General features: G+C 43.6%; 1 protein-coding gene across 1 annotated transcript; it reads left to right on the top strand.

Annotated features, from left to right (window-relative positions):
• Positions 1–23062: 23062 nt before the first annotated feature.
• Positions 23063–24683, top strand: LOC119271131 (heavy metal-associated isoprenylated plant protein 39-like). Its single transcript, XM_037553069.1, has 3 exons — positions 23063–23461; positions 23560–23638; positions 24295–24683. The coding sequence occupies exons 1-3, from the start codon at positions 23450–23452 to the stop codon at positions 24522–24524; spliced, it is 321 nt and encodes a 106-aa protein (XP_037408966.1). The 5' UTR covers positions 23063–23449; the 3' UTR covers positions 24525–24683.
• Positions 24684–25200: the final 517 nt, after the last annotated feature.

Raw genomic sequence — 25200 nt, 5'->3', positions numbered from 1 at the left:
TACCTCTACATTTACCTACGGGATTAGTTTTAAACCTCAATAATTGTTATTTAGTGCCAGCTTTGAGCATGAACATTGTATCAGGATCTCGTTTAATACGAGATGGCTACTCATTTAAATCCAAGAATAATGGTTGTTCTATTTATATGAGAGATATGTTTTATGGTCATGCTCCGATGGTGAATGGTTTATTCTTAATGAATCTCGAGCGTAATGCTACACATATTCATAGTGTGAATACCAAAAGATGTAGGGTTGATAATGATAGTCCCACATACTTGTGGCACTGCCGCCTTGGTCACATAGGTGTCAAACGCATGAAGAAGCTCCATGCAGATGGACTTTTAGAGTCTCTTGATTATGAATCATTTGACACGTGTGAACCATGCCTCATGGGTAAAATGACCAAGACTCCATTCTCAGGAACAATGGAGCGAGCAACCAACTTATTGGAAATCATACATACTGATGTGTGCGGTCCAATGAGTGTTGAGGCTCGCGGTGGCTATCGTTATGTTCTCACCCTCACCGATGACTTGAGTAGATATGGGTATGTCTACTTAATGAAACACAAGTCTGAGACCTTTGAAAAGTTCAAGGAATTTCAGAGTGAGGTTGAGAATCAACGTGACAGGAAAATCAAGTTCTTGCGATCAGATCGTGGGGGGGAATACTTGAGTCACGAATTCGGCACACACTTAAGAAAATGTGGAATAGTTTCACAACTCACGCCGCCCGGAACACCTCAGCGTAATGGTGTGTCCGAACATCGTAATCGCACTCTATTAGATATGGTGCGATCTATGATGTCTCTTACCGATTTACCGCTATCATTTTGGGGCTATGCTTTAGAGACTGCCGCATTCACTTTAAATAGGGCTCCGTCGAAATCCGTTGAGACGACACCGTATGAATTATGGTTTGGGAAGAAACCTAAGCTGTCGTTTCTAAAAGTTTGGGGATGCGATGCTTATGTCAAGAAACTTCAACCTGAAAAGCTCGAACCCAAGTCGGAAAAATGCGTCTTCATAGGATACCCTAAAGAAACTGTTGGGTATACCTTCTACCTTAGATCCGAAGGCAAGATCTTTGTTGCCAAGAATGGGTCCTTTCTAGAGAAAGAGTTTCTCTCAAAAGAAATAAGTGGGAGGAAGGTAGAACTTGATGAAGTATTACCTCTTGAACCGGAAAGTGGCGCAACTCAAGAAAATGTTCCTGAGGTGCCTGCACCGACTAGAGAGGAAGTTAATGATGATGATCATGAAACTTTAGATCAAGTTGCTACTGAACTTCGTAGGTCCACAAGGACACGTTCCGCACCAGAGTGGTATGGCAACCCTGTCTTGGAAATCATGTTGTTAGACAACGGTGAACCTTCGAACTATGAAGAAGCGATGGCGGGCCCGGATTCCGACAAATGGCTGGAAGCCATGAAATCCGAGATAGGATCCATGTATGAAAACGAAGTATGGACTTTGACTGACTTGCCCGATGATCGGCGAGCCATAGAAAATAAATGGATCTTTAAGAAGAAGACAGACGTGGATGGTAATGTGACCATCTATAAAGCTAGGCTTGTCGCTAAGGGTTATCGACAAGTTCAAGGGGTTGACTACGATGAGACTTTCTCACCCGTAGCGAAGCAGAAGTCCGTCTGAATCATGTTAGCAATTGCCGCATTCTATGATTATGAGATATGGCAAATGGACGTCAAAACGGCATTCCTTAATGGTTTCCTTAAGGAAGAATTGTATATGATGCAGCCGGAAGGTTTTGTCGATCCTAAGAATGCTGACAAGGTGTGCAAGCTCCAACGCTCGATCTATGGGCTGGTCCAAGCATCTCGGAGTTGGAACATTCGCTTTGATGAGATGATCAAAGCGTTTGGGTTTATGCAGACTTATGGAGAAGCCTGCGTTTACAAGAAAGTGAGTGGGAGCTCTATAGCATTTCTCATATTATATGTAGATGACATACTGTTGATGGGAAATGATATAGAATTCTTGGAAAGCATAAAGGCCTATTTGAACAAGTGTTTTTCAATGAAGGACCTTGGAGAAGCTGCTTATATATTAGGCATCAAGATCTATAGAGATAGATCGAGACGCCTCATTGGTCTTTCACAGAGTACGTACCTTGACAAGATATTGAAGAAGTTCAAAATGGATCAGTCAAAGAAGGGGTTCTTGCCTGTATTGCAAGGTACAAGATTGAGCTTGGCTCAATGCCCGACCTCGACAGAAGATAGAGAAAATATGAGTGTCGTCCCCTATGCCTCGGCCATAGGGTCTATCATGTATGCTATGCTGTGTACCAGACCTGATGTAAACCTTGCCGTGAGTTTGGTAGGAAGGTACCAAAGTAATCCCGGCATGGAACACTGGACAACGGTCAAAAATATCCTGAAGTACCTGAAAAGGACTAAGGAATTGTTTCTCGTTTATGGAGGTGACGAAGAGCTCGTCGTAAAGGGTTACGTCGATGCTAGCTTCGACACAGATCTGGATGACTCTAAGTCACAAACCGGATACGTGTATATTTTGAATGGTGGGGCAGTAAGCTGGTGCAGTTGCAAGCAAAGCGTTGTGGCGGGATCTACATGTGAAGCGGAGTACATGGCAGCCTCGGAGGCAGCACACGAAGCAGTCTGGGTGAAGGAGTTCATTACCGACCTAGGAGTCATACCCAATGCGTCGGGCCCGATGACTCTCTTCTGTGACAACACTGGAGCTATTGCCCTTGCCAAGGAGCCCAGGTTTCATAGGAAGACTAGGCATATCAAGCGTCGCTTCAACTCCATTTGTGAAAGTGTTCAAAATGGAGACATAGAGATTTGTAAAGTACATACGAACCTGAATGTAGCAGATCCGTTGACTAAACCTCTCCCTAGAGCAAAACATGATCAACACCAGAATTCCATGGGTGTTCGATTCATCACAATGTAACTAGACGATTGACTCTAGTGCAAGTGGGAGACTGTTGGAAATATGCCCTAGAGGCAATAATAAAATGATTATTATATTTCCTTGTTCATGATAATTGTCTATTATTCATGCTATAATTGTATTATCCGGAAATCGTAATACATGTGTGAATACATAGACCACAATGTGTCCCTAGTGAGCCTCTAGTTGACTAGCTCGTTGATCAACAGATAGTCATGGTTTCCTGGCTATGGACATGGAGATGTCATTAATAACGGTATCACATCATTAGGAGAATGATGTGATGGACAAGACCCAGACCTAAGAATAGCACAAAGATCGTGTAGTTCGTTTGTTGTAGCTTTTCTGGATGTCAAGTATCATTTCCTTAGACCATGAGATTGTGCAACTCCCGGATACCGTAGGAGTGCCTTGGGTGTGCCAAACGTCACAACGTAACTGGGTGACTATAAAGGTACATTACAGGTATCTCTGAAAGTGTCTGTTGGGTTGGCACGAATAGAGACTGGGATTTGTCACTCCGTATGACGGAGAGGTATCTCTGGGCCCACTCGGTAATGCATCATCACAATGTGATCAAGTGGTTGATCACGGGATCATGCATTACGGTACGAGTAAAGTGACTTGCCGGTAACGAGACTGAACAAGGTATTGGGATACCGACGATTGAGTCTCGGGCAAGTAACGTACCGATTGACAAAGGGAATTGTATACGGGGTTGCTTGAATCCTTGACATCGTGGTTCATCCGATGAGATCATCGAGGAGCATGTGGGAGCCAACATGGGTATCCAGATCCTGCTGTTGGTTATTGACCGGAGAGTCGTCTCGGTCATGTCTACATGTCTCCCGAAACCGTAGGGTCTACACACTTAAGGTTCGGTGACGCTAGGGTTGTAGAGATATGAGTATGCAGTAACCCAAAAGTTGTTAGGAGTCCCGGATGAGATCCCGGACGTCACGAGGAGTTCCGGAATGGCCCGTAGGTGAAAAATTATATATAGGAAGTGCAGTTTCGGCCATCGGGAGAGTTTTGGGGGTCAACGGTATTGTACCGGGACCACCGAAAGGGTCCCGGGGGTCCACCGGGTGGGGCCACCCATCCCGGAGGGCCCCATGGGCTGAAGTGGGGAGGGAACCAGCCCATAGTGAGCTGGTGCGCCTCCCTCCTTGGGCCCCCCATGCGCCTAGGGTTGGGAACCCTAGGGGAGGGGGCGCCTCCACTTGCCTTGGGGGGCACTCCACCCCCTTGGCCGCCGCCCCCTAGGTGATCCCATCTCCTAGGGCCGGCGCACCCTCTATGGGGCCTATATAAAGGGGGGAGAGGGCAGACGCACCTCAAGCCTTGGCGCCTCCCTCTCCCCTGCTACACCTCTCCCTCTAGCAGAAGCTCGGCGAAGCCCTGCTGTGGTGACTGCTGCATCCACCACCACACCGTCGTGCTGCTGGATCTTCATCAACCTCTCCTTCCCCCTTGCTGGATCAAGAAGGAGGAGACGTCACGCTGACAGTACGTGTGTTGAACACGGAGGTGCCGTCCGTTCGGCGCTAGGATCTTCGGTGATTTGGATCACGACGAGTACGACTCCCTCATCCCCGTTCTTTGAACGCTTCCGCTCGCGATCTACAAAGGTATGTAGATGCATCCGATCACTCGTTGCTAGATGAACTCATAGATGGATCTTGGTGAAAACGTAGGAATTTTTTTTGTTTTCTGCAACGTTCCCCAACATTGAGTATCTAGTACCTGGATTATCATGTGAATCTCAACATGTTACTCTAAAATTAATTTGCTGGGTTTTGTTAATGATGATGCTTAATTGGGATTGAGAATGCTGTCAACCATTCTCAATGTTTGACAACCACCATGATAGTTAAATAAATTTATTCCTTTGCAGAAGGGAAAAATTGGCTTTACGCAAAACTGTAACCATAGAGCTTTCCACCAGCCAAACATGCATATAGTATAGCTGTTTCATTCCATTACTCTCTATGTGTTACTTTGCCAGCATATTCCATGTGCTGACCCGTTTCGGGCTGCAACGTTAATGTTGCAGACTTTTCAGACGATGATTAAGGAGTTTTTAGGTCGTGGTTCTATACTCAGTGATGCCATTGGAGTTGGTGGACTCACTTATCTTCCAAGCCTTCCGCTGTTATCGTTATTAGATGGCCTTAAGCCATATTTATTGTAATAAGTTCTCTTTTGAGACACTCGATGTAATAAGTGTGTGATTGCTACTCTATTATAAATCCTTCAAGTACTGTGTGGTGTCAGCATTACTGATCCAGGGATGACACCTGAGCATAGAGATTGGACCATTTGAGGTATGGTCGCTACACGAGAACATTGTTCTTGGTGCCTCCTGACATTTAGGGGTTGTGGCAGTGTCCCGGGGAGTTGAGCTCCGAGGTGTTGTCGTCACAATTTTATCATCGCAGTTCTGGAATACCTGAGCTCGCCTACATTGAAAAACTCTTTTATGCAGTTAGTGATGAGATAACCTTAACGCCACCCAGTACTGGGGAGGGAGTTCAGGAGTATTGCCATACCTCGTATAACGGATGCTTTTCGAAGGTTGAGGTACACGATTTCTGGATTTTTCTTGGCTATGTGTTGACGGATGGATACAGCTGGAGTGTAGGGCTTATTAGTTGTGTGATATATATTGTTCCTCCCTGTATCCCCAATACCATATTGCATAACTAGAAAGTTTCGGGAGTTCTTAGGTTGGAAATCAAGTATCACATAGGAATTCTTTCCAACAGACACATGATATGGTATGGGGTCTATCATATGTTTGTTCTGGCTTATTCTGCAAGCCAATCCTTGTTTTGTTTTTGTTGTGCTATTCGAGTTGCTTCGAAGTCAAGTGTTGATTCCATACCTTATTCTAAGCGGTGTTCTCATATTTCTATGGGAGTGCTAATCCTTCTTGATCATCGAGATTTTCATGTAAATTCTTTTCAACCGGGCGTGTTTCTCTTCAAGCTAACCCGATACTTTCAATATCTGCAAGACAAATTCTTGTTTTTTCTTAATGGTGTTTGTTTCATTCATCCCAAGTTGCCTTTGTTTTCCCGCCCTCCCACCCTTTTCTTCAAGGACTCATATATCTTAATCTAGTTTCCATTTTATTCTTGTGAAGTATCTTCATTCTTTTCCTCCATGTTCTTACTTGGTGATCCCCATGAAGATGCTAAGGAAGCTACAAGTTCATCATTCTTTTTTCTCTTTCTTCTCCGGTGGTCTAAACTCAAGTTTCGTTATTGATCATATCTCTTCCTTTCGGTTTACATGCTTTCCATGTTAGAATTTCTTATACAAGGCTCTCTTATTTATTCACCTCTCTCTATTCATATCCGGAGTGTTGAAGATATCTCAGAAGATTTACGTTTCCATTCTTAATCCGTTCAAGCTATTTCGAGGTTGTTATCTCATTCAAGCCATTTAATTCAACCAGTGCAATCTCTCTTTTCAAGTAATCGTCCAACGGTGTTTGTTTTGAGTGGAACCTAACCCACATGTCTTTTCCCAGGATCTTACGCGACTCTTCTATTTTTCCAGAATTTTCAAATTCTTTTCAAAGTGTGACGTAAGAATGGATTCCATCAGCCACATGCCTTCTCCAAGATCGTTTTCAATTCTTTTCATTGTTGGTTCAACATTTCTATTCTTCATTTCATAGTGCCTCAACAATTCATGGTGGTCTATCTCATCGTCTTTCTCAGATTTCAAAGACCGAAGAACAGTTCCTCTTGAATCATTACTCGCTCTTCCAAAGATTCATTCTAGCTTGATGCTATCCTCTTAATTTATTTCGTTTGTCAGAAATTCTTTTCATACCCATCCGGAGCATTTCAGAAGTATTTTTATTTGGATTCTACGGAAACCATCCTTTTCAGAAGAATAATTCATTTTCAGTTTTGCTCCCGCCCTCTAATTCTTACCGGTGGATCATTCAGGTATTTGCTAGTCAGATCATGTTCTCTTCATTGTCTTATATCTAAGTTTCCTCAAGTACCTTTGTTCTTTTCTAATTCTTTCCGGTGATTCGTTATTTTTTCTGCATTCGTTCAGTTCTTATGGTGATTCATTTAAGATTTCCACTTCTGTTCTTATCATATCAATTCATTCAGTTTTTTTCAATCCTATCGGTGGTCCGTTGAGTTTGCGCTATATCTCTCTTAATCTTTTCAACGCGAATAAGTAGTATGCCAAACCCAATGCTTCTCATCAATTTAAATTGGTGAAGGATACACGTAACATAATTCTTATTCTTGTTTCATCCAAGTGATTAATCCCTACTTTCGGAGTTTGTTCAGGAGGAATAAATTCTGGGTTTCAAGTTGTTTATCTTGTCTCCCAGTGTTCTAAGCTCTCACAATTTTCTCATCATGAAGCTTCATCTAATCATTGCAAGGTTTAAATCTTATTCTTTTCATCCTTCACTTCCCATCCTTTTGGTTACCGGAGTTCTTCATGGTGGTTCATCCAGATTTAATCCGTCCTTGAAGTGTTCTTCAAGATTCTTGTGGAGGAGCTCAAGTATTGTTTCCTTTGCACTTCGAAGTGCAAATATTTTCTCTCTTATCTTTTGAGGTGGTGTTATGTCAGTCTTGACAATTTCCTTTCGTGTTTCATGCTTCACAAGTTGTTAAGAATGAGATATTTAAACCCATCATTTTCTCTTCGTGCAGGAGATCCTTTGCAACCCATCAATCTCTTCATTGGAGTTATCTTGGGTTATATTTCACCTAAAGCTTTCCCTAAGGATTGTTGCTATTTATGGTGCTTATAAATGACCCAAGTTCTTCATTTATCCTCCCGGTGAAATAAGTTTCTCGTCTCCTTGTTGATATCAATCCAATCTATTGTTTCCGTTAGTGGCAGAATTCCACCTCATAATTTTGAGACGTTTTCCATGAGCCCACAACAACCTTATTCTTTTGTTGTTTAATTTTCAACAGCTCCATTCAATCCTTCTTTCTAAGGATGCTTTCAAATTCATTTGTGGTAGGATTTGTCATTTTCTTCTCTGTTCTTTTCTTTCCATCAATCCAGCTTCTATTCTTTCGTCCCGGAGGCATGATGATGTTGCTCTCTTTGACCAATCATCTCATTTTGTAAATATCATGTTCTTTTCCTTGCCTATCCATTTAGCCAGAGTGTTGTGTTTTCATTCGAGTTCTTTCATCTTATCAAGTCTTGTATCTCTTTTCAACCGGAGTGTTGTCCGAATTTGTTCTTCCTTATTCCTTGTTTATATCATTTCAACCAGAGTGGTTTCAATTCCTTGTTGTCCATTGTGCTCATCATTCATAGCTTTGCAACCTCCAAGGTTCACATGGTGTTCCTTGTTTCTCTTTTCTACCGGAGTGCTCTCAATTGTGTTCAACTCTGTCGTGTCCTTCTTTCAAATTTTTAACCTCTCAAGGTTCATTGGTTTCACTCGTTTGTCAAAGAAGCAACTTTGTTTTACCTCTTCCTCTTCCGTTTCTTCCTAGTGCCATCCTTAGATCTCGGGTCGAGATCTCTTGTAAGTGGAGGAGAGTTGTGACGCCCCAAGACCGACGCTCCAGAAGACTTCCATATATTTTGTGATCACCGTGTGTTACATTTTGCTTGCTAACTAACTAATTCTTACTGCCCTAATTTGTGATGCCCTAGTTCTTACTAACTAATTAGATGAACCTACCTAGGAACTACTGCCCTAATTTGTGATGCCCCAAGACCGACGCTCCAGAAGACTCCCATATATTTCGTGATCACTGTGTGTTTGATTTTGCTTGCTCCATTTATTTTGTATCGCATCATGTCATCATGCCATCATGTCATTTCATTTTTAAAAATCAACTAAATTAATTGCATAGATTTTTGATCTATTTAAATCAAGGGAATTCACATGGTGACTCCTCTTTATAACATATCCTCCCAATATTAGGGAGCTATATCAAATATTCCATTGATTTGGAATTAACCATAACACGCGTGCAAAAATAACCCCATGCCTTTTCTGCTTCGAGTTGATCCCCAAACCTTGCCGACAATTCCTTCTCCATTTATTGAGGCTCCTCCGAAAGTCTCAACATTTTTGGACACTTCTCAAACCTGCCCTAGTTCAAACCATTTGGATTAAATTTAAAGGAATTTGAATTTAATCTTTCATTCATGCCCACTCCTATTTTTCTTGGATCAAACTCCTTTTTGCGAGTCCAAGAAAATAAATCCCATGCTCAAATTATTTTCCCTAACTTTCTCTTTCTTTTTCTTCTTGCTAATACATTTCTGCTAAAGAATAAAAGGGAGGGAGAGAGAGCTCGCGCCCGCCGGCCTCCTGGGCCTCCAAACCTCCCGCGCCGGCCCACCTAGGCCACCCGCACCCAGGCCGGCCCAACAACCCCCTCCCAACCCTAGGCACCGACCCCCTCCTCTCGTTCTCTCCCTCTGCCAGCCGCCTTCTGCTCGATCCCCATATCCCTGCGCTTGATCCCCTCTCCCTCTTCCTCGGTCACTCGTCTCCCTCTCCTCCCTCGCGCCACCACCATGCTCAGGAGAGGAGCTCCTGCGCCCGATCCATGGCCTCTCCCTTCCTCCATGTCGCCAGCCTCTCTTCCGGCAGTGTCGCCGCGCCTACACCCATCGTCACCGCCCCAAGTCGCTCCCTCGCCATCCCTTGTCGTCCCGACCAGCAACAGGTCGCCAGAGACCTCGCCATCCTACATCCTCGTTTGTCATGGCCGTCGCCCGCTCGTCGCCTCCACCGCAAGAGCCTCGCGCCCGACACCTCGTCGAGGCCATGGATGCCTGCGGCCCCGCCTTATGCATCGACCACCATCGCTGTGGCCGCCCCATGCTTCTCGGCCGACCGACGTTGCCGCCGGCGTGCTCCGCCAGGATCCGGTGGATCTCGGCTTTCCCTGCGACTCTGCCGCCCTACCATGTTCCCGGAGCCGCGGCGCCCTGCTTGCGCCGAGCCGCTGCATCCACCGCTGCAGTCCCGCTTTGCCAGTTGACTAATTCAACCCTTTGCATGGGCCCCGCATCGCCTCTGCCAGCCCCGTGCTGCTGCTTGCATCTGCCAAGTGATATGTCTCAAACCAATCTATAATTTTTGATTGTTCCATGCTATTATATTATCTGTTTTGGATGTTAATGGGCTTTATTTTACACTTTTATATTATTTTTGGGACTAACCTATTAACCCAAGGTCCAGTGCAAATTGTTGTTTTTTTGCCTATTTCAGTGTTTCGCACAAAAGGAATATCAAACGGAGTCCAAACGGAATGAAACCTTCGGGAGCGTGATTTTTGGAACAAACATGATCCAGAGGACTTGGAGTGGACATCAAGCAACCAACGAGGTGGCCGCGAGACAGGGGGGCATGCCTACCCCCTGGGCTCGCCCCCCTCGTGGGCCCCTCATGGCTCAACCGACCTACTTCTTCCTCCTATATATGTTCACATACCCCGAAAACATCCAGGAGCACCACGAAACCCTATTTCCACCGCCGCAACCTTCTGTACCCAAGAGATCCCATATTGGGGCCTTTTCTGGAGCTCCGCCGAAGGGGGCATTGATCACGAAGGGCCTCTACATCAACTCCATGGCCCCTCCGATGATGTGTGAGTAGTTTACCTCAGACCTTCGGGTCCATAGTTATTAGCTAGATGGCTTCTTCTCTCTCTTTGGATATCAATACAAAGTTCTCCTCGATTCTCTTGGAGATCTATTCGATGTAATCTTCTTTTGCGGTGTGTTTGTCAAAATCCGATGAATTATGGGTTTATGATCAAGATTATCTATGAACAATATTTGAATCTTCTCTGAATTCTTTTATGTATGATTGGTTATGTTTGCAAGTCCCTTCGAATTATCAGTTTGGTTTGGCCTACTAGATTGATCTTTCTTGCAATGGGAGAACAACACGTATTGTATTGTTTCCATCGGGGATAAAAAGATGGGGTTTATATCATATTGCATGAGTTTATCCCTCTATAGCATGTCATCTTGCTTAAAGCGTTACTCTATTCTTATGAACTTAATACTCTAGATGCATGCTGGATAGCGGTCGATGTGGGGAGTAATAGTAGTAGATGCAGGCAGGAGTCGGTCTACTTGTCACGGATGTGATGCCTATATACATGATCATACCTAGATATTCTCATAATTATTCACTTTTCTATCAATTGCTCGACAGTAATTTGTTCACCCACCGTAATACTTATGCTATCTTCAGAGAAGCCACTAGTGAAACCTATGGCCCCCGGGTCTATTCTCCATCATAAAGTTTCCAATCTATTTTATTTTGCAATCTTTACTTTCAATTTATATCATAAAAATACCAAAAGTATTTATCTTATTATTATTATCTCTATCAGATCTCACTCTTGCAAGTGGCCGTGAAGGGATTGACAACCCCTTTATATCGTTGGTTGAGAGTTTCTTATTTGTCTGTGTAGGTACGAGGTGACTTGCGCATGGTCTCCTACTGGATTGATACCTTGGTTCTCAAAAACTAAGGGAAATACTTACGTTGCTTTGTTGCATCACCCTTTCCTCTTCAAGGTAAAACCAACGCATGCTCAAGAGGTAGCAAGAAGGATTTCTGGCGCCGTTGCCGGGGAGATCTACGCCAAGTCAAGACATACCAAGTACCCATCACAACTCTTACCCTTCACATTACATTATTTGCCATTTGCCTCTTGTTTTCCTCTCCCCCACTTCACCCTTGCCATTTTATTCGCCCTTCTTCTGTTTGTCTTTCCATTTGCTTTGATGTCTTACTTGGCTCGTTTGCTTGTTTGGTTGGAATAGTTGTTTATTTATTGCTAAACAAAGAATCTAAGACCTATGGATCCTCATCCGCTTGCTAATCTTTTTAAGAGAACCAATTATGATGAACCAATAGCTAGTGAGTTTTGTGCACCAGGTTATCTTTATGAAGTTTTGCTTGAAATTCGTGAATCTGAAAATTGTGATGAAGTACTTTATGGAGTGATTCGCGATGGATCTTTGAATAAAACGCATGATTGCAATGATGATAGTATAAATTCTATTAATATCAATTGTGCTTATAATATGCAAAACCCTAAGCTTGGGGGTGCTAGTTTTGCTATGACTACTATTTGTTGCAATGATCATGATTGGGGTGATTCTTCTTATGATCTTGAAAATTTATTGAAGCCCCATGATGAATACGAGATTGATAATAATGTTTGCAATAATATTGAAAGTGGGTTTGGAAGAGTGTCAACTTTAGCTCCCACATATTTGGAGAATGTTCAATCTTATGAAGTTTTTGATAAAAGTGGGTTTGAAGAGGCCATGACTTTAGTTAATGTTAATCCCACTATTTTGGAAGAGTGTCAACTTTGCATGCATGTGGATCGTGTTGAAAATATTTTATGTGATAGCTATTTTGTTGAATTTTCTTATGATCCCACATGTAATTATTATGAGAGAGGAAAATATGATTGTAGAAATTTTCATGTTACTAAATTACCTCTCGTTATGTTGAGATTGCTATTGTTTCTTTTCGCTTCCTTGCATATGCTAGTTTTTGCTTGCCTTGATAATTTGTTTGCCTATAAGATGCCTATGCATAGGAAGTATGTTAGACTTAGATGTGTTTGTTACGTGTTTTATGATGCTCTCTTTGTGCTTCAATTCTTGTCTTTCATGTGAGCATCGTTGAAATCTTATGCCTAGCTATAAGGCTTTAAAGAGAAGCGCTTGTTGAGAGACAATCCAATATTTTTCCTTGCTGTTATTCAATAAATAATTTATATAGCCTCTGTTTTTGTTGTGTTTTTTGTGTTTAATTAGTGTTTGTGCCAATTAGAACCGTTGGGAAGACTTGGGAAAATTCTTTTTGATCTTGCTGTAAAAAACATAAACTTTAGCGCTCACGAGAATTGCTGACATTTTTTACTGGAGAGTGATATTTAGTTAATTCTTTTTGCAGATGATTAATAGATAAATTCCTCACGTCCAGAAATTTATTTTAGAATTTTTGGGGTTCCAGAAGTATTCGAAACCTACAGATTGCTACAGACTGTTCTGTTTTTGACAGATTCTGTTTTTCGTGTGTTGTTTGCTTATTTTGATGAATCTATGGCTAGTAATGGAGTTTATAAACCATAGAAAAGTTGGAATACAGTAGGTTTAACACCAATATAAATAAAGAATGAGTTCACTATAGTACCTTGAAGTGGTGATTTGTTTTCTTTTACTAACGGAGTTCACGAAGATTTTCTTTTAAGTTTTGTGTTGTGAAGTTTTCAAGTTTTGGGTAAAGATTTGATGGATTATGGAACAAGGAGTGGCAAGAGCCTAAGCTTGGGGATGCCCAAGGCACCCCAAGGTAAAATCCAAGGACACCAAAAAGCCTAAGCTTGGGGATGCCTCGGAAGTCATCCCCTCTTTCGTCTTTGTCCATCGGTAACTTTACTTGGAGCTATATTTTTATTCGCCACATGATATGTGTTTTGCTTGGAGCATCTTGTATGATTTGAGTCTTTGCTTTTTAGTTTAACACAATAACCCTTGTTGTACACACCTTTTGGGAGAGACACACATGAATTGGAATTTATTAGAATACTCTATGTGCTTCACTTATATCTTTTGAGTTGGATAATTTTTGCTCTAGTGCTTCGCTTATATCTTTTAGAGCACGGCGGTGGTTCTATTTTATAGAAATAATTGATCTCTCATGCTTCACTTATATAATTTTGAGAGTCCTTTAGAACAGCATGGTAATTCACCTTGGTTATAAATTTTAAATGCTAAGAGAAGTTGGATGCTTGATAGATTGTTTTGAGATATAAAGGTGGTAATATTAGAGGTGTGCTAGTTGAGTAATTGTGAAATTGATGAATACTTGTATTGAAGTTGGCAAGTCCCGTAGCATGCACGTATGGCAAACGTCATGTGACAAATTTGAAGCATGGGGTGTTCTTTGATTGCTTTCCTTATGAGTGGCGGTCGGGGACGAGCGATGGTCTTTTCCTACCAATCTATCCCCCTAGGAGCATGTGCGTAGTGCTTGGTTTTGATGACTTGTAGATTTTTGCAATAAGTATGTGAGTTCTTTATGACTAATGTTGAATCCATGGATTATACGCACTCTCACCCTTCCATCATTGCTAGCCTCTTCGGTACCGTGCATTTCTCTTTCTCACCTTGAGAGTTGGTGCAAACTTCGCCGGTGCATCCAAACCCCGTGATATGATACACTCTATCACACATAAGCCTCCTTATATCTTCCTCAAAACAGCCACCATACCTACCTATTATGGCATTTCCATAGTCATTCCAAGATATATTGCCATGCAACTTTCCACCGTTCCATTTATTATGACACGCATCATCATTGTCATATTGCTTTGCATGATCATGTAGTTGACATCGTATTTGTGGCAAGGCCACCATGCTTAATTTTTCATACATGTCTCTCTTGATTCATCGCAATCCCGGTACACCGCCGGAGGCATTCACATAGAGTCATATTTTGTTCTAAGTATCGAGTTGTAATTCTTGAGTTGTAAGAAAATAAAAGTGTGATGATCATCATTAGAGCATTGTCCCATGTGAGGAAAGGATGATGGAGACTATGATTCCCCCACAAGTTGGGATGAGACTCCGGACGAAAAAAAAGAGGCCAAAAAAAGAAGGCCCAAATAAAAAAAAGAAGAATGAGAGAAAAAGAGAGAAGGGACAATGTTACTATCCCTTTTCCACGCTTGTGCTTCAAAGTAGCACCATGATCTTCATGATAGAGAGTCTCTTATTTTGTCACTTTCATATACTAGTGGGAATTTTTCATTATAGAACTTGGCTTGTATATTCCAATGATGGGCTTCCTCAAATGCCCTATGCCTTCGTGAGCAAGCGAGTTGGATGCACACCCACTTAGTTTCTTTGATGAGCTTTCATATATTTATAGCTCTAGTGCATCCGTTGCATGGCAATCCCTACTCCTTGCATTGACATCAATCGGTGGGCATCTCCATAGCCCATTGATTAGCCGTGTCAATGTGAGACTTTCTCCCTTTTTGTCTTCTCACACAACCTCAATCATCATATTCTATTCCACCCATAGTGCTATGTCCATAGCTCGCGCTCATATATTGCGTAAAAGTTGAAAGAGTTTGAAAAGGCTAAGTATGAAACAATTGTTTGGCTTGTCATCGGGGTTGTGCATGATGAGAGCATTTTGTGTGACGAAAATGAAGCATGGCCAAACTATATTACTTTGTAGGGATAAGTTTTCTTTGGCTATGGTATTTTGAAAAGACATAATTGCTTGATTAAACATACTTGGAGTATTACTATTTTTATGTCAACAATAAACTTTTATCTTGAATCTTTCGGATCTGAACATTCATGCCACAATAGAGAAAAATACATTGAAGAATATTCTAGAAAGAATTCCACATCAAAAATTCTGTTTTTATCATTTACCTACTCGAGGACGAGAAGGAATTAAGCTTAGGGATGCTGATACGTCTCCAACGTATCTATAATTTTTGATTGTTCCATGCTATTATATTATCTGTTTTGGATGTTAATGGGCTTTATTTTACACTTTTATGTTATTTTTGGGACTAACCTATTAACCCAAGGCCCGGTGCAAATTGCTATTTTTTGCCTATTTTAGTGTTTCGCAGAAAAGGAAAATCAAACGGAGTCCAAACGGAATGAAACCTTCGGGAGCGTGATTTTTTGAACAAACGTGATCCAGAGGACTTTGAGTGGACGTCAAGAAACCAACGAGGTGGCCACGAGGCAGGGGGCGTGCCTACCCCCTGGGCGCGCCCTCCCCCTCATGGGCCCCTCTTGGATCAACCGACCTACTTCTTCCTCCTATATATGTTCACATACCCCAAAAACATCCAGGAGCACCACGAAACCCTATTTCCACCGCTGCAACCTTCTGTGCCCAAGAGATCCCATCTTGGGGCCTTTTTCGGAGCTCCGCTGGAGGGGGCATTGATCAAGGAGGGCCTCTACATCAATTCCATGGCCCCTCCAGTGATGTGTGAGTAGTTTACCTCAGACCTTCGGGTCCATAGTTATTAGCTAGATGGCTTCTTCTCTCTCTTTGGATCTCAATACAAAGTTCTCCTCGATTCTCTTGGAGATCTATTCGATGTAATCTTCTTTTGCGGTGTGTTTGTCGAGATCCGATGAATTGTGGGTTCAAGATTATCTATGAACAATATTTGAATCTTCTTTGAATTCTTTTATGTATGATTGGTTATCTTTGCAAGTCTCTTCGAATTATCAGTTTGGTTTGGCCTACTAGATTGATCTTTCTTGCAATGGGGGAAGTGCTTAGCTTTGGGTTCAATCTTGCGGTGCTCGATCCCAGTGATAGAAAGGGAAACGACACATATTGTATTGTTGCCATCGAGGATAAAAAGATGGGGTTTATATCATATTGCATGAGTTTATCCCTCTACATCATGTCATCTTGCTTAAAGCGTTACTCTATTCTTATGAACTTAATACTCTAGATGCATGCTGGATAGCGGTCGATGTGTGGAGTAATAGTAACAGATGCAGGCAGGAGTCGGTCTACTTGTCACGGACGTGATGCCATATACATGATCATACCTAGATATTCTCATAATTATTCGCTTTTCTATCAATTGCTCGACAGTAATCTGTTCACCCACCGTAATACTTATGCTATCTTCAGAGAAGCCACTAGTGAAACCTATGGCCCCCGGGTCTATTCTCCATCATACAAGTTTCCAATCTATTTTATTTTGCAATCTTTACTTTCAATTTATATCTAAAAATACCAAAAATATTTATCTTATTATTATTATCTCTATCAGATCTCACTCTTGCAAGTGGCCGTGAAGGGATAGACAACCCCTTTATCGCGTTGGTTGCGAGGTTCTTATTTGTCTGGGTAGGTACGAGGTGACTTGTGTGTGGTCTCCTACTGGATTGATACCTTGGTTCTCAAAAACTGAGGGAAATACTTACGTTGCTTTGCTGCATCACCCTTTTCTCTTCAAGGGAAAACCATAACATGCTCAAGAGGTAGCACCAAGTTCCTTTGTCCGATTCGTCGCCTCTGCCTACATGCACCTGTGATGCTTGTTGCTGTTTGAACCGAAGTCCGCCAAGTTTGACTACGTTTTGCTACCCCGATCGAGACCGCCAAAGTACCACGACGAACCGTGAAGTCCCACAAGATACCTAGTACCGCGACGACCCCGGACACTGGATTCATCAAGTTCCTCCCCGACTCGTGTACGTTTTGCTGCCCCGATCGAGACCACCAAGTACCGTGACGACCCCGGACACTGGATTCGTCAAGTTCCGCCACGATGACAAATGCTTCATAACATCCTCATGCAACATTTTCATAAAATTGCATAAAACTTTTACATGTCATCCGCATCATGATAATAACATTTAAATGTTTAGAATTGTTGTTTGCATTAAATTGCTAAATGCATATGGGGATTTTCTAGAATTATTGTTGTTGTTTCCGGCCTCATTTAAAATACCTAATGTGTAGTTTACTTATGCTTCACCTCTTGCCATGTTAACCAACATTTAATAGTGTTGAGTACCTAACCGGGAGTGAACTAAATAATCGAATGTGGTGTTTCGTCAACATGCATCTTATTACATGTTGAGCTCCACTTAACTTGTAGTTTTGTTTGTGCACTTTGCCTTGCCATGCATATTTAAACCGGACATGCATCATCCTTGGTTGTGCATCATGCCATGTTTATGCTTGTGTGTTTACCATGTTGCTTGTTCCTTTCCGATTTGCTTCTCTCGTTAGCTTCGGTATTGTTCCGGAGTTGTGAGGATTCGTTCGACTACGTCCGTTTGTCTTCTTCATGGACTCGTTCTTCTTCCTTGCAGGATTTCAGGCAAGATGTCCATTACCCTCGATATTACTTCTATCTTTGCTTGCTAGTTGTTCTCTCTATCGCTATGTCGCGCTACCTAGCACTTGTTTATCATGCCTTCCATATTGCCATGTCAAGCCTCTAACCCACCTTCCTAGCAAACCGTTGTTTGGCTAAGGTACCGCTTTTGCTCAGCCCCTCTTATATCATTGCTAGTTGCAGGTGCCTTGCAGGTTGTTCCATGTTGGAACATGGATATGTTGGGATATCACAATATCTCAAATTTTAATTAATGCATCTATATACTTGGCAAAGGGTGGAAGGCTTGGCTTTTTGCTCGGTGTTTTGTTCCACTCTTGATGCCCTAGTTTTCGTCATACCGGTGTTATGTTCCTTGATTTTGCGTTCCTTACGCGGTTGGGATTACGGGACCCCCTTGACAGTTCGCTTTGAATAAAACTCCTCCAGCAAGGCCCAACCTTGGTTTTACATTTGCCTAACAACCTAAACCTTTCCCTTGGGAGTTATAAGCCTGAGGGTCATCTTTATTTAACCCCCCCCCCCCGGGCCAGTGCTCCTCCGAGTGTTGGTCCGAACCGAGTAGACTGTGGGGCCACCTCGGGGAAACTTGAGGGTTGGTTTTACTCGTAGGATGTCTCATCCGGGTGTGCCCTGAGAACGAGATATGTGCAGCTCCTATCGGGATTTGTCGGCACAGTCGGGCGGTCTTGCTGGTCTTGTTTTACCATTGTCGAAATGCCTTGTAACCGGGATTCCGAGACAGATCGGGTCTTTCCAGGAGAAGAAATATCCTCCGTTGATCGTGAGAGCTTGTGATGGGCTAAGTTGGGACACCCCTGAAGGGTATAAACTTTTGTGAGCCGTGCCCGCGGTTATGTGACAGATGGGAATTTGTTAATATCTGGTTGTAGAGAACTTGACACTTGATTTAATTAAAATGAATCGACAGCGTGTGTAGCCGTGATGGTCTCTTTCGGCGGAATCCGGGAAGTGAACACGGTTTGGGTTGTGTTTGAACGTAAGTAGTTTCAGGATCACTTCTTGATCACTTCTAGCTTCACGACCGTTGCGTAGCTTCTCATCCTACTCTTATTTGCGTATGTTAGCCACCATATTTGCTTAGTTCTTGCTGCAACTCCACATCATTACCTTATCCTACCCATAAGCTTAAATAGTCTTGATCTCACGGGTTTTGAGATTGCTGAGTCCTCGTGACTCACATATACTACCAAAACAGTTGCAGGTGCCGATGATACCAGTGCTGGTGATCCTACCGGACTCAAGTGGGAGTTCGACGAGGACCTTGGTCGTTACTATATTTCGTTTCCTGATGATCAGTAGTGGAGCCCAGTTGGGACGATCGGGGATCTAGCATTTGGGGTTATCTTCTTTTCTTTTGGTTTTGTCCGTAGTCGTACTATGTGTGTACTTTGGATGATGTATGAATTATATGATCATTGTGTGAAGTGGCAATTGTAAGCCAACTCTATTTATCCCTTTCTTGTTAGTTACATGGGATTGTGTGAAGATGACCCTTCTTGTGACAAAAACCACAATGCGGTTATGCCTCTAAGTCGTGCCTCGACATGTGGGAGATATAGCCGCATCGTGGGCGTTACATAATTAGCATCTAATTTGATGAACCCTGACTAATTTGATGCACTCTGAAATTTGATGAACCATAGAAACTTTAGCTAGGCAGAGGTAGGTGAGGGGGAGGGGGAGGTGTGCTCACCTCGGGTGTCGGCGGCGAGGGAGGGGCAGGCGGCGTCGAGGTTGGGGTCGGGGCTAGGGCGCGCGACGGAGGGCGCGTCGAGGTTGGGGTCGGGGGCATGCGGAGGGCGACGAGAGAGCGCGCGACGGTCGACGGTGATGCTGGGCGATGACGGCGGCGACAACAGAGGAGTTTGATTTGGGGGAAGTGGCCGTGGGGAAGGAAGACCGCGCGGTTAAGTCAGAAGTAGCAGTAGCGAGTTCCAGGAAATGCGCTACTGCTAACTTAGCTATAGCTAACTTAGCTATAGCGCTGGCTGGCAAAACGCGCTACTGCTAAGTTAGCTATAGCGCCTGTCCGGAAAGCACGCTGCTGCTACGCCTTTCTCCTTTATTTTTATTTTTCATTTGTTTTCCTTCACATTTTCCTTTTTTCCCTTCCCCTTTTTCTATTTCTTTCATTTTCCTTTACTTTTCCATATGTTTCTCATTTTATTTTTCTTTCATTAGCAGTAGCGCTTTCCGTGCGAAACACGCTACTACAACTACCTTATCAGTAGTGTGCTTTACCTGAGCCCGCTACTACTACTGGTAGCCTGGCCAAAACAGTAGGGGAATTGTAGTTGTAGCGCTTCTTCCCAGAGACGGGCTACTGCTATGAACTTAGCTGCAGCGTGTTTGGATTCCACGCGCTACTAGTAAGTACTAGTAGCGCTTGTTTTTGTCCCTCGCTACTGGTAAGATTCTGTGTATAATGTTTTCCCTAGTAGTGGTAGTACCGCTCTGTGCGGGCTGGGAGCAAGGTAACGGTTGGATTTTTCCCCCTCCTATAAAAGGGGGACTTCTTCCCCATTGAACCTTATCCTTTCAGCTCGTGTTCTTCCCCCATTGTTGACCTTCTTTGAGCTTGCTAACTCTCAATCGCTCTATTGGTTCTTGCTAGTTTTGAGGGAAAAGAGAGAGGAGATCTAGATCTACGTTTCCACCAATCACTTTCTCCTCTATGTGAGGGGAACCCCTTGGATCTAGATCTTGGAGTTTTTCGTGTTCTCTTCTTCATTATTCCTCTCATTTTCCTCCCTAGCACTAGTTGCTTTGGTGGGATTTGGGAGAGAAGGACTTGGGCACTCTGTGTGCCCTTGCCATTGCAGTTGGTGCATCGGTTTGAATTCTTCACGGTGATCCGTGGAAGTGAAGTTGAGAAGCTTGTTACTCTTGGGTGTTTGTGCACCCTAGAGCTTGTTCCTCTTGGGTGCCTTGGTGCCCTAGACGATTGGTGTTGCCAGAGCTCAATCATTGTGGTGTAAAGCTCCGGGCAAGCGTCGAGGTCTCCAATTAGGTTGTGGAGATCACCCCGAGCAATTTGATGGGTACCGGTGACCGCCCCCAAGGGTTGCCATTTGTACGGGTTCGGTGACTGCCCTCAAGGGTCCCTTAGTGGAATCACGGCATCTAGCATTGTTCGAGGGTGTGAGGATATTACGGTGGCCCTAGTGGCTTCTTGGGGAGCATTGTGCTTCCACACCGCTCCAAACGGAGATTAGCATCCGTAAGGTGTGAACTTCGGGATACATCATCGTCTCTGCATGTCTCGGTTAACTCTTACCCGAGCCCTTTACTTATGCACTTTACTCTCTGATAGCCTTAGTGTTTCATGTTATATATCTTGCTATCACATAGTTGTTTATATTGTTTAGCATAAGTTGTTGGTGCGCATAGGTGAGCCTAGTCAGTTTAGGTTTTGTGTTTGACAAATTAAATGCTAGTTTGATTCCGCATTTGTTCAAGTCTAAACCGTAATTATTTTAAAGCGCCTATTCACCCCCCCCCCTTTAGGCGACATCCACAATCTATCATGTTATCGCCATCAATTTTCCATGATCGCAACAGCTACATGCATTGGTCTAGAAAACCCACCACGCCACCGCTCCACCATACCCTCGACGTCAAGCCACCATGCATAGATTGCATTGCACCGTCAAAGGCATACTTGAGCCGCCAAAACACACAGTGGAGGTTGCATCCCGCAATCTCGCCAGTATGAGCCGTCAGCCAGTGTCACCATGCTAGAATCTGAAGGAGAAATCCTTCCAAATCAAACACCTAACCGAAACGTTCGCCAATCTGATCGGATGCGACCACCAACAAAATAGGGAGCGACTAGCCCTGACCCTCAGTAGCAACCGTCACCAGGAGTGCCGCTTGCACCCCCCCCCCCAGCATGGCCACGATCAAGCCGGATCCTACGCCCACGCCACTGCATAGCAGCACGAGATCCACAACCAACATGACAAGCATTGAGGGCAAGGCCACATCAGGATGATAGGGAGGGCAGGAGGACCGGAGGAGCAACAGTTATGACAGACCTCTAAGGGGATGGGCGCGACGCTGTCGAGATGAAGAGCCACACCGCTACTTTCCTCTGAGCCGGCATGGGCTTCATCGACAGCTCCTCTACTGGTGGCGAGACATGAGGTAAGGAGGAGGTGGCGGTGGTTGATTGCCCGCCAGAGATGCCTAATGGAGGCGGTGGCCAATTTATTTTCTTTTAACACGGTACAAGGCACATACACTCACCCCTATAAACACACGCACGCATACCCTATCCCTATAAGAACCTCCGAGAGACTGAGGCGGCACATCATCTTATTACTTTTGTAGTCGACAGGAATGTCTTCTCCCATCGAAAGCACATCACCGGAAGGCCTAAAATAAATCCAGAAAAATGCGAGCACCAATGAACTGAGGATATCACTATGCTCCTAACCATCCAATCACAGGCTCTGATGGCCGATTTCTTATAAGGATCAGATGTGCCAGGTTCCGGAATTTTTTTTAGGCAAATGTGCCAGGTTATGATAATCCGCACTTAGGTTCGACCATGCAACAAGGAGGTACTCCCTCCGTTCCCAAATATAAGTCTTTTTGGTGATTTCAACAAGTGACTATATATAGAACAAAAAGGAATGAATCTATACTCTAAAATATGTCTACATATATCCGTATGTTATACTTCATTTAAAATGTCTAAAAAGACTTAGATTTAAAAACCGAGGGAGTAGAAGACTGGCCAGTCACCGAACCCAACCAACTTGTGGCACTGGACCGGGCGGCCCAAAGCAGAACAAGCAGGTGCCCCATTCGTCCTCGGCCGAGCAGCCGCACAGTTTCGTTCCCAGTAGACGTGAACAGTTTTTGCTAAAAAAAAGAGAGTAGACGTGAACAGTCGAGCCACCGCGAAACAAAGAGGTGGGCAGCAGGTATGCCAACATCGAGTTGCTCTAAAAAAAAAGCCAAATCGAGCGCCTGAGGTTTCCCCGTCGCCTTCACTCGTCAGTCACTCAAAGGAATCCAGCAAAGCAACAGGTCACCCGGCGTCTGCAGCGCCACAACTCGGCAGCAGCGGCGCCTCCGGCCACGACCGACCCAATCCATCCCTCCTCTTCCGGGAATAAAATCCCGTCTCCATGCGCAAGGTGTGCGTGGGGCGGCCGCCGGTCGGTTGGCAGTGGCACGCACTCGCCCGTCAGCTCACCGACCCTGCCGCCATCCCGCACATACGCACACAGCAGCTGATGCGGGCAGACTCAGACGTCACAGACGATATACAAGGGAAAGTAAACACATCCGCGTACCTCTTCCGCAACGCAGACACCCGCAAGTCCGACTCATCGCTCAACGTCAGTGCCAACCTGCCGTTCAGCAAGAGCACGCACGCTTGCACCTTTATGTAAAGCAAAACCCGACGCCGTCACCAGCTTTGGTCTCTTCTCTTCCCATTGCTCAAAATACCTCGGCAGAGAGTATTCTCAACTCCCGGCTCAGCCTTCCCTTCCCTTCCCTCTCCTGCCTCCGCCCACTCCACTCAGTGCTCCAGAAGCTCGGATGGCGGCCCAGGTACGCAGACGTTGGCTCGGGTTCTTTCTTGGGTTAATTCATGCGATTGCTCGCGCCTGATCCTCGGATTGTATGTATGTTCGGCCGATTCTCAACAGAAGGTGGTGCTCAGGGTCCCGACCATGACCGACGACAAGGCCAAGCAGAAGGCCATCGAAGCGGTCGCGGATATCTACGGTAACAGTCGCCTCCCACCTCTGCTGCTTGTTTGGCCGTGGACTTGGAAGTTTCGGTCTGGTATTTCAAATCGAAGAGGACGATACAATCTGTAGTTGCAGAAGCTGGCATAGTAATTCTTGCATCATCCGTTTGCCATTCAATCTGTGGCTCATGTATCTGAAAGGATTTGCACAGATTTTAGGTGGAAGCTTTAGGGCTGAAATCATGTTAGGTGGGATTATTCTCACACACGCATTGACATAAAGATGGTGACAGTTCAATAGAGCATCGCATATCTCAAATCGCTGCCATCGGCTTTAGGTGGAAGCTTGAGAGGAGAAATTATGTTTGGTGGAATCATCTTGTCATGCATATATTAACATGAAGCACCATTCAACAGAGCCACATCATAGCATGCGAAATGTTATTTAACTTACAGTCTTACACTATCAATGTTCATTGCTAATGCCATGAGGAAAAGTTTGTTTTCGGTCATATAGCAGTTATAATCTTCAAAGAGGTATTTTTCCTTTCTAGTTCTATGACCACCATATCTTAACTCATATAAGGAAAGATGAACGAATATACTGATGGGAAGGGCTGTGACGTATTAACTAATAGTACTATTATACCAGCAAGAAAATGATGCAATACACACCTCGTTTTGTGCGCAGGCATTGATTCCATAGTTGCGGATCTGAAGGACAATAAGATGATCATCATAGGCGAGATGGACACTGTGGCAATCGCAAAGAAATTAAAGAAGGTTGGGAAGATTGACATTGTGTCCGTTGGACCTGCAAAGGAAGAAAAGAAAGAAGAGAAGAAAGAAGAAAAGAAAGAGGAGAAAAAAGAGGAAAAGAAAGAAGAGAAGAAAGAGGAGAAGAAAGAGGAGAAAAAATGATAAAGCATACCACACCATCCCATGGCCTTTCTCCTCTGTGCACTTCTAATAGCTTTGTCTACGGATCTATGTTTCTAAGAGATATGACTTTGTACCATTATATCTAAAGTACATATTAGTGATATTTCTTTACAGAAGAGAATACACTTTGTTCTTCCATTTCTTAGCATCTATACACGCCTACCTCATCGAATTATCTTCAGTTCTTCATCCATGCCTAAAATGCTCGGCTTTGGGATACCAACATCAAATTGGCAACTCATAAATAAAACCTATGAATATTGTGATGAATCATTGAAGGCATGCACCTACTACCAGATTAATTTTGGAATATTATTTTATTATAAGAAACAGAGGACCAGACGTACAGAAGGTTGACATTGACTAGAACTATAATATTAAAAATTAAACTACCATGTTGCACCTATTGTTAACCCTTAAAAACATGATATAATAGGCTAAAAGAGAACCACTAAGCAAAACAATGCTTAGGCTTTAAGGTCTTGGTGCTAACAGATAATGCACAATTCATCTAAGTTTTTTTCTGATTTGTGACATGTAATCCACTAACCCTATTACTAGGGTTGGCAGAAATGAAACTAGGGAGTTTTGAGTGCTTTCTGTGCTAGCCAATCGAAGGACAAATAAATTTGAGGGCATGTTACTTACCATTTAA

Source organism: Triticum dicoccoides, chromosome 1A (genome assembly GCF_002162155.2).
Source record: "Triticum dicoccoides isolate Atlit2015 ecotype Zavitan chromosome 1A, WEW_v2.0, whole genome shotgun sequence".
Taxonomy (NCBI): domain Eukaryota; kingdom Viridiplantae; phylum Streptophyta; class Magnoliopsida; order Poales; family Poaceae; genus Triticum; species Triticum dicoccoides.
Note: the sequence above shows the minus strand (reverse complement) of the source record. Positions and strands in the feature narration are given on the sequence as shown.

Excerpts from the sequence above, each read along its gene's own strand:
- LOC119271131 (XM_037553069.1), top strand. Across the intron at positions 23,639-24,294 it reads AGCGGTCGCGGATATCTACG|GCATTGATTCCATAGTTGCG; the intron begins GTAACAGTCGCC and ends TTTTGTGCGCAG.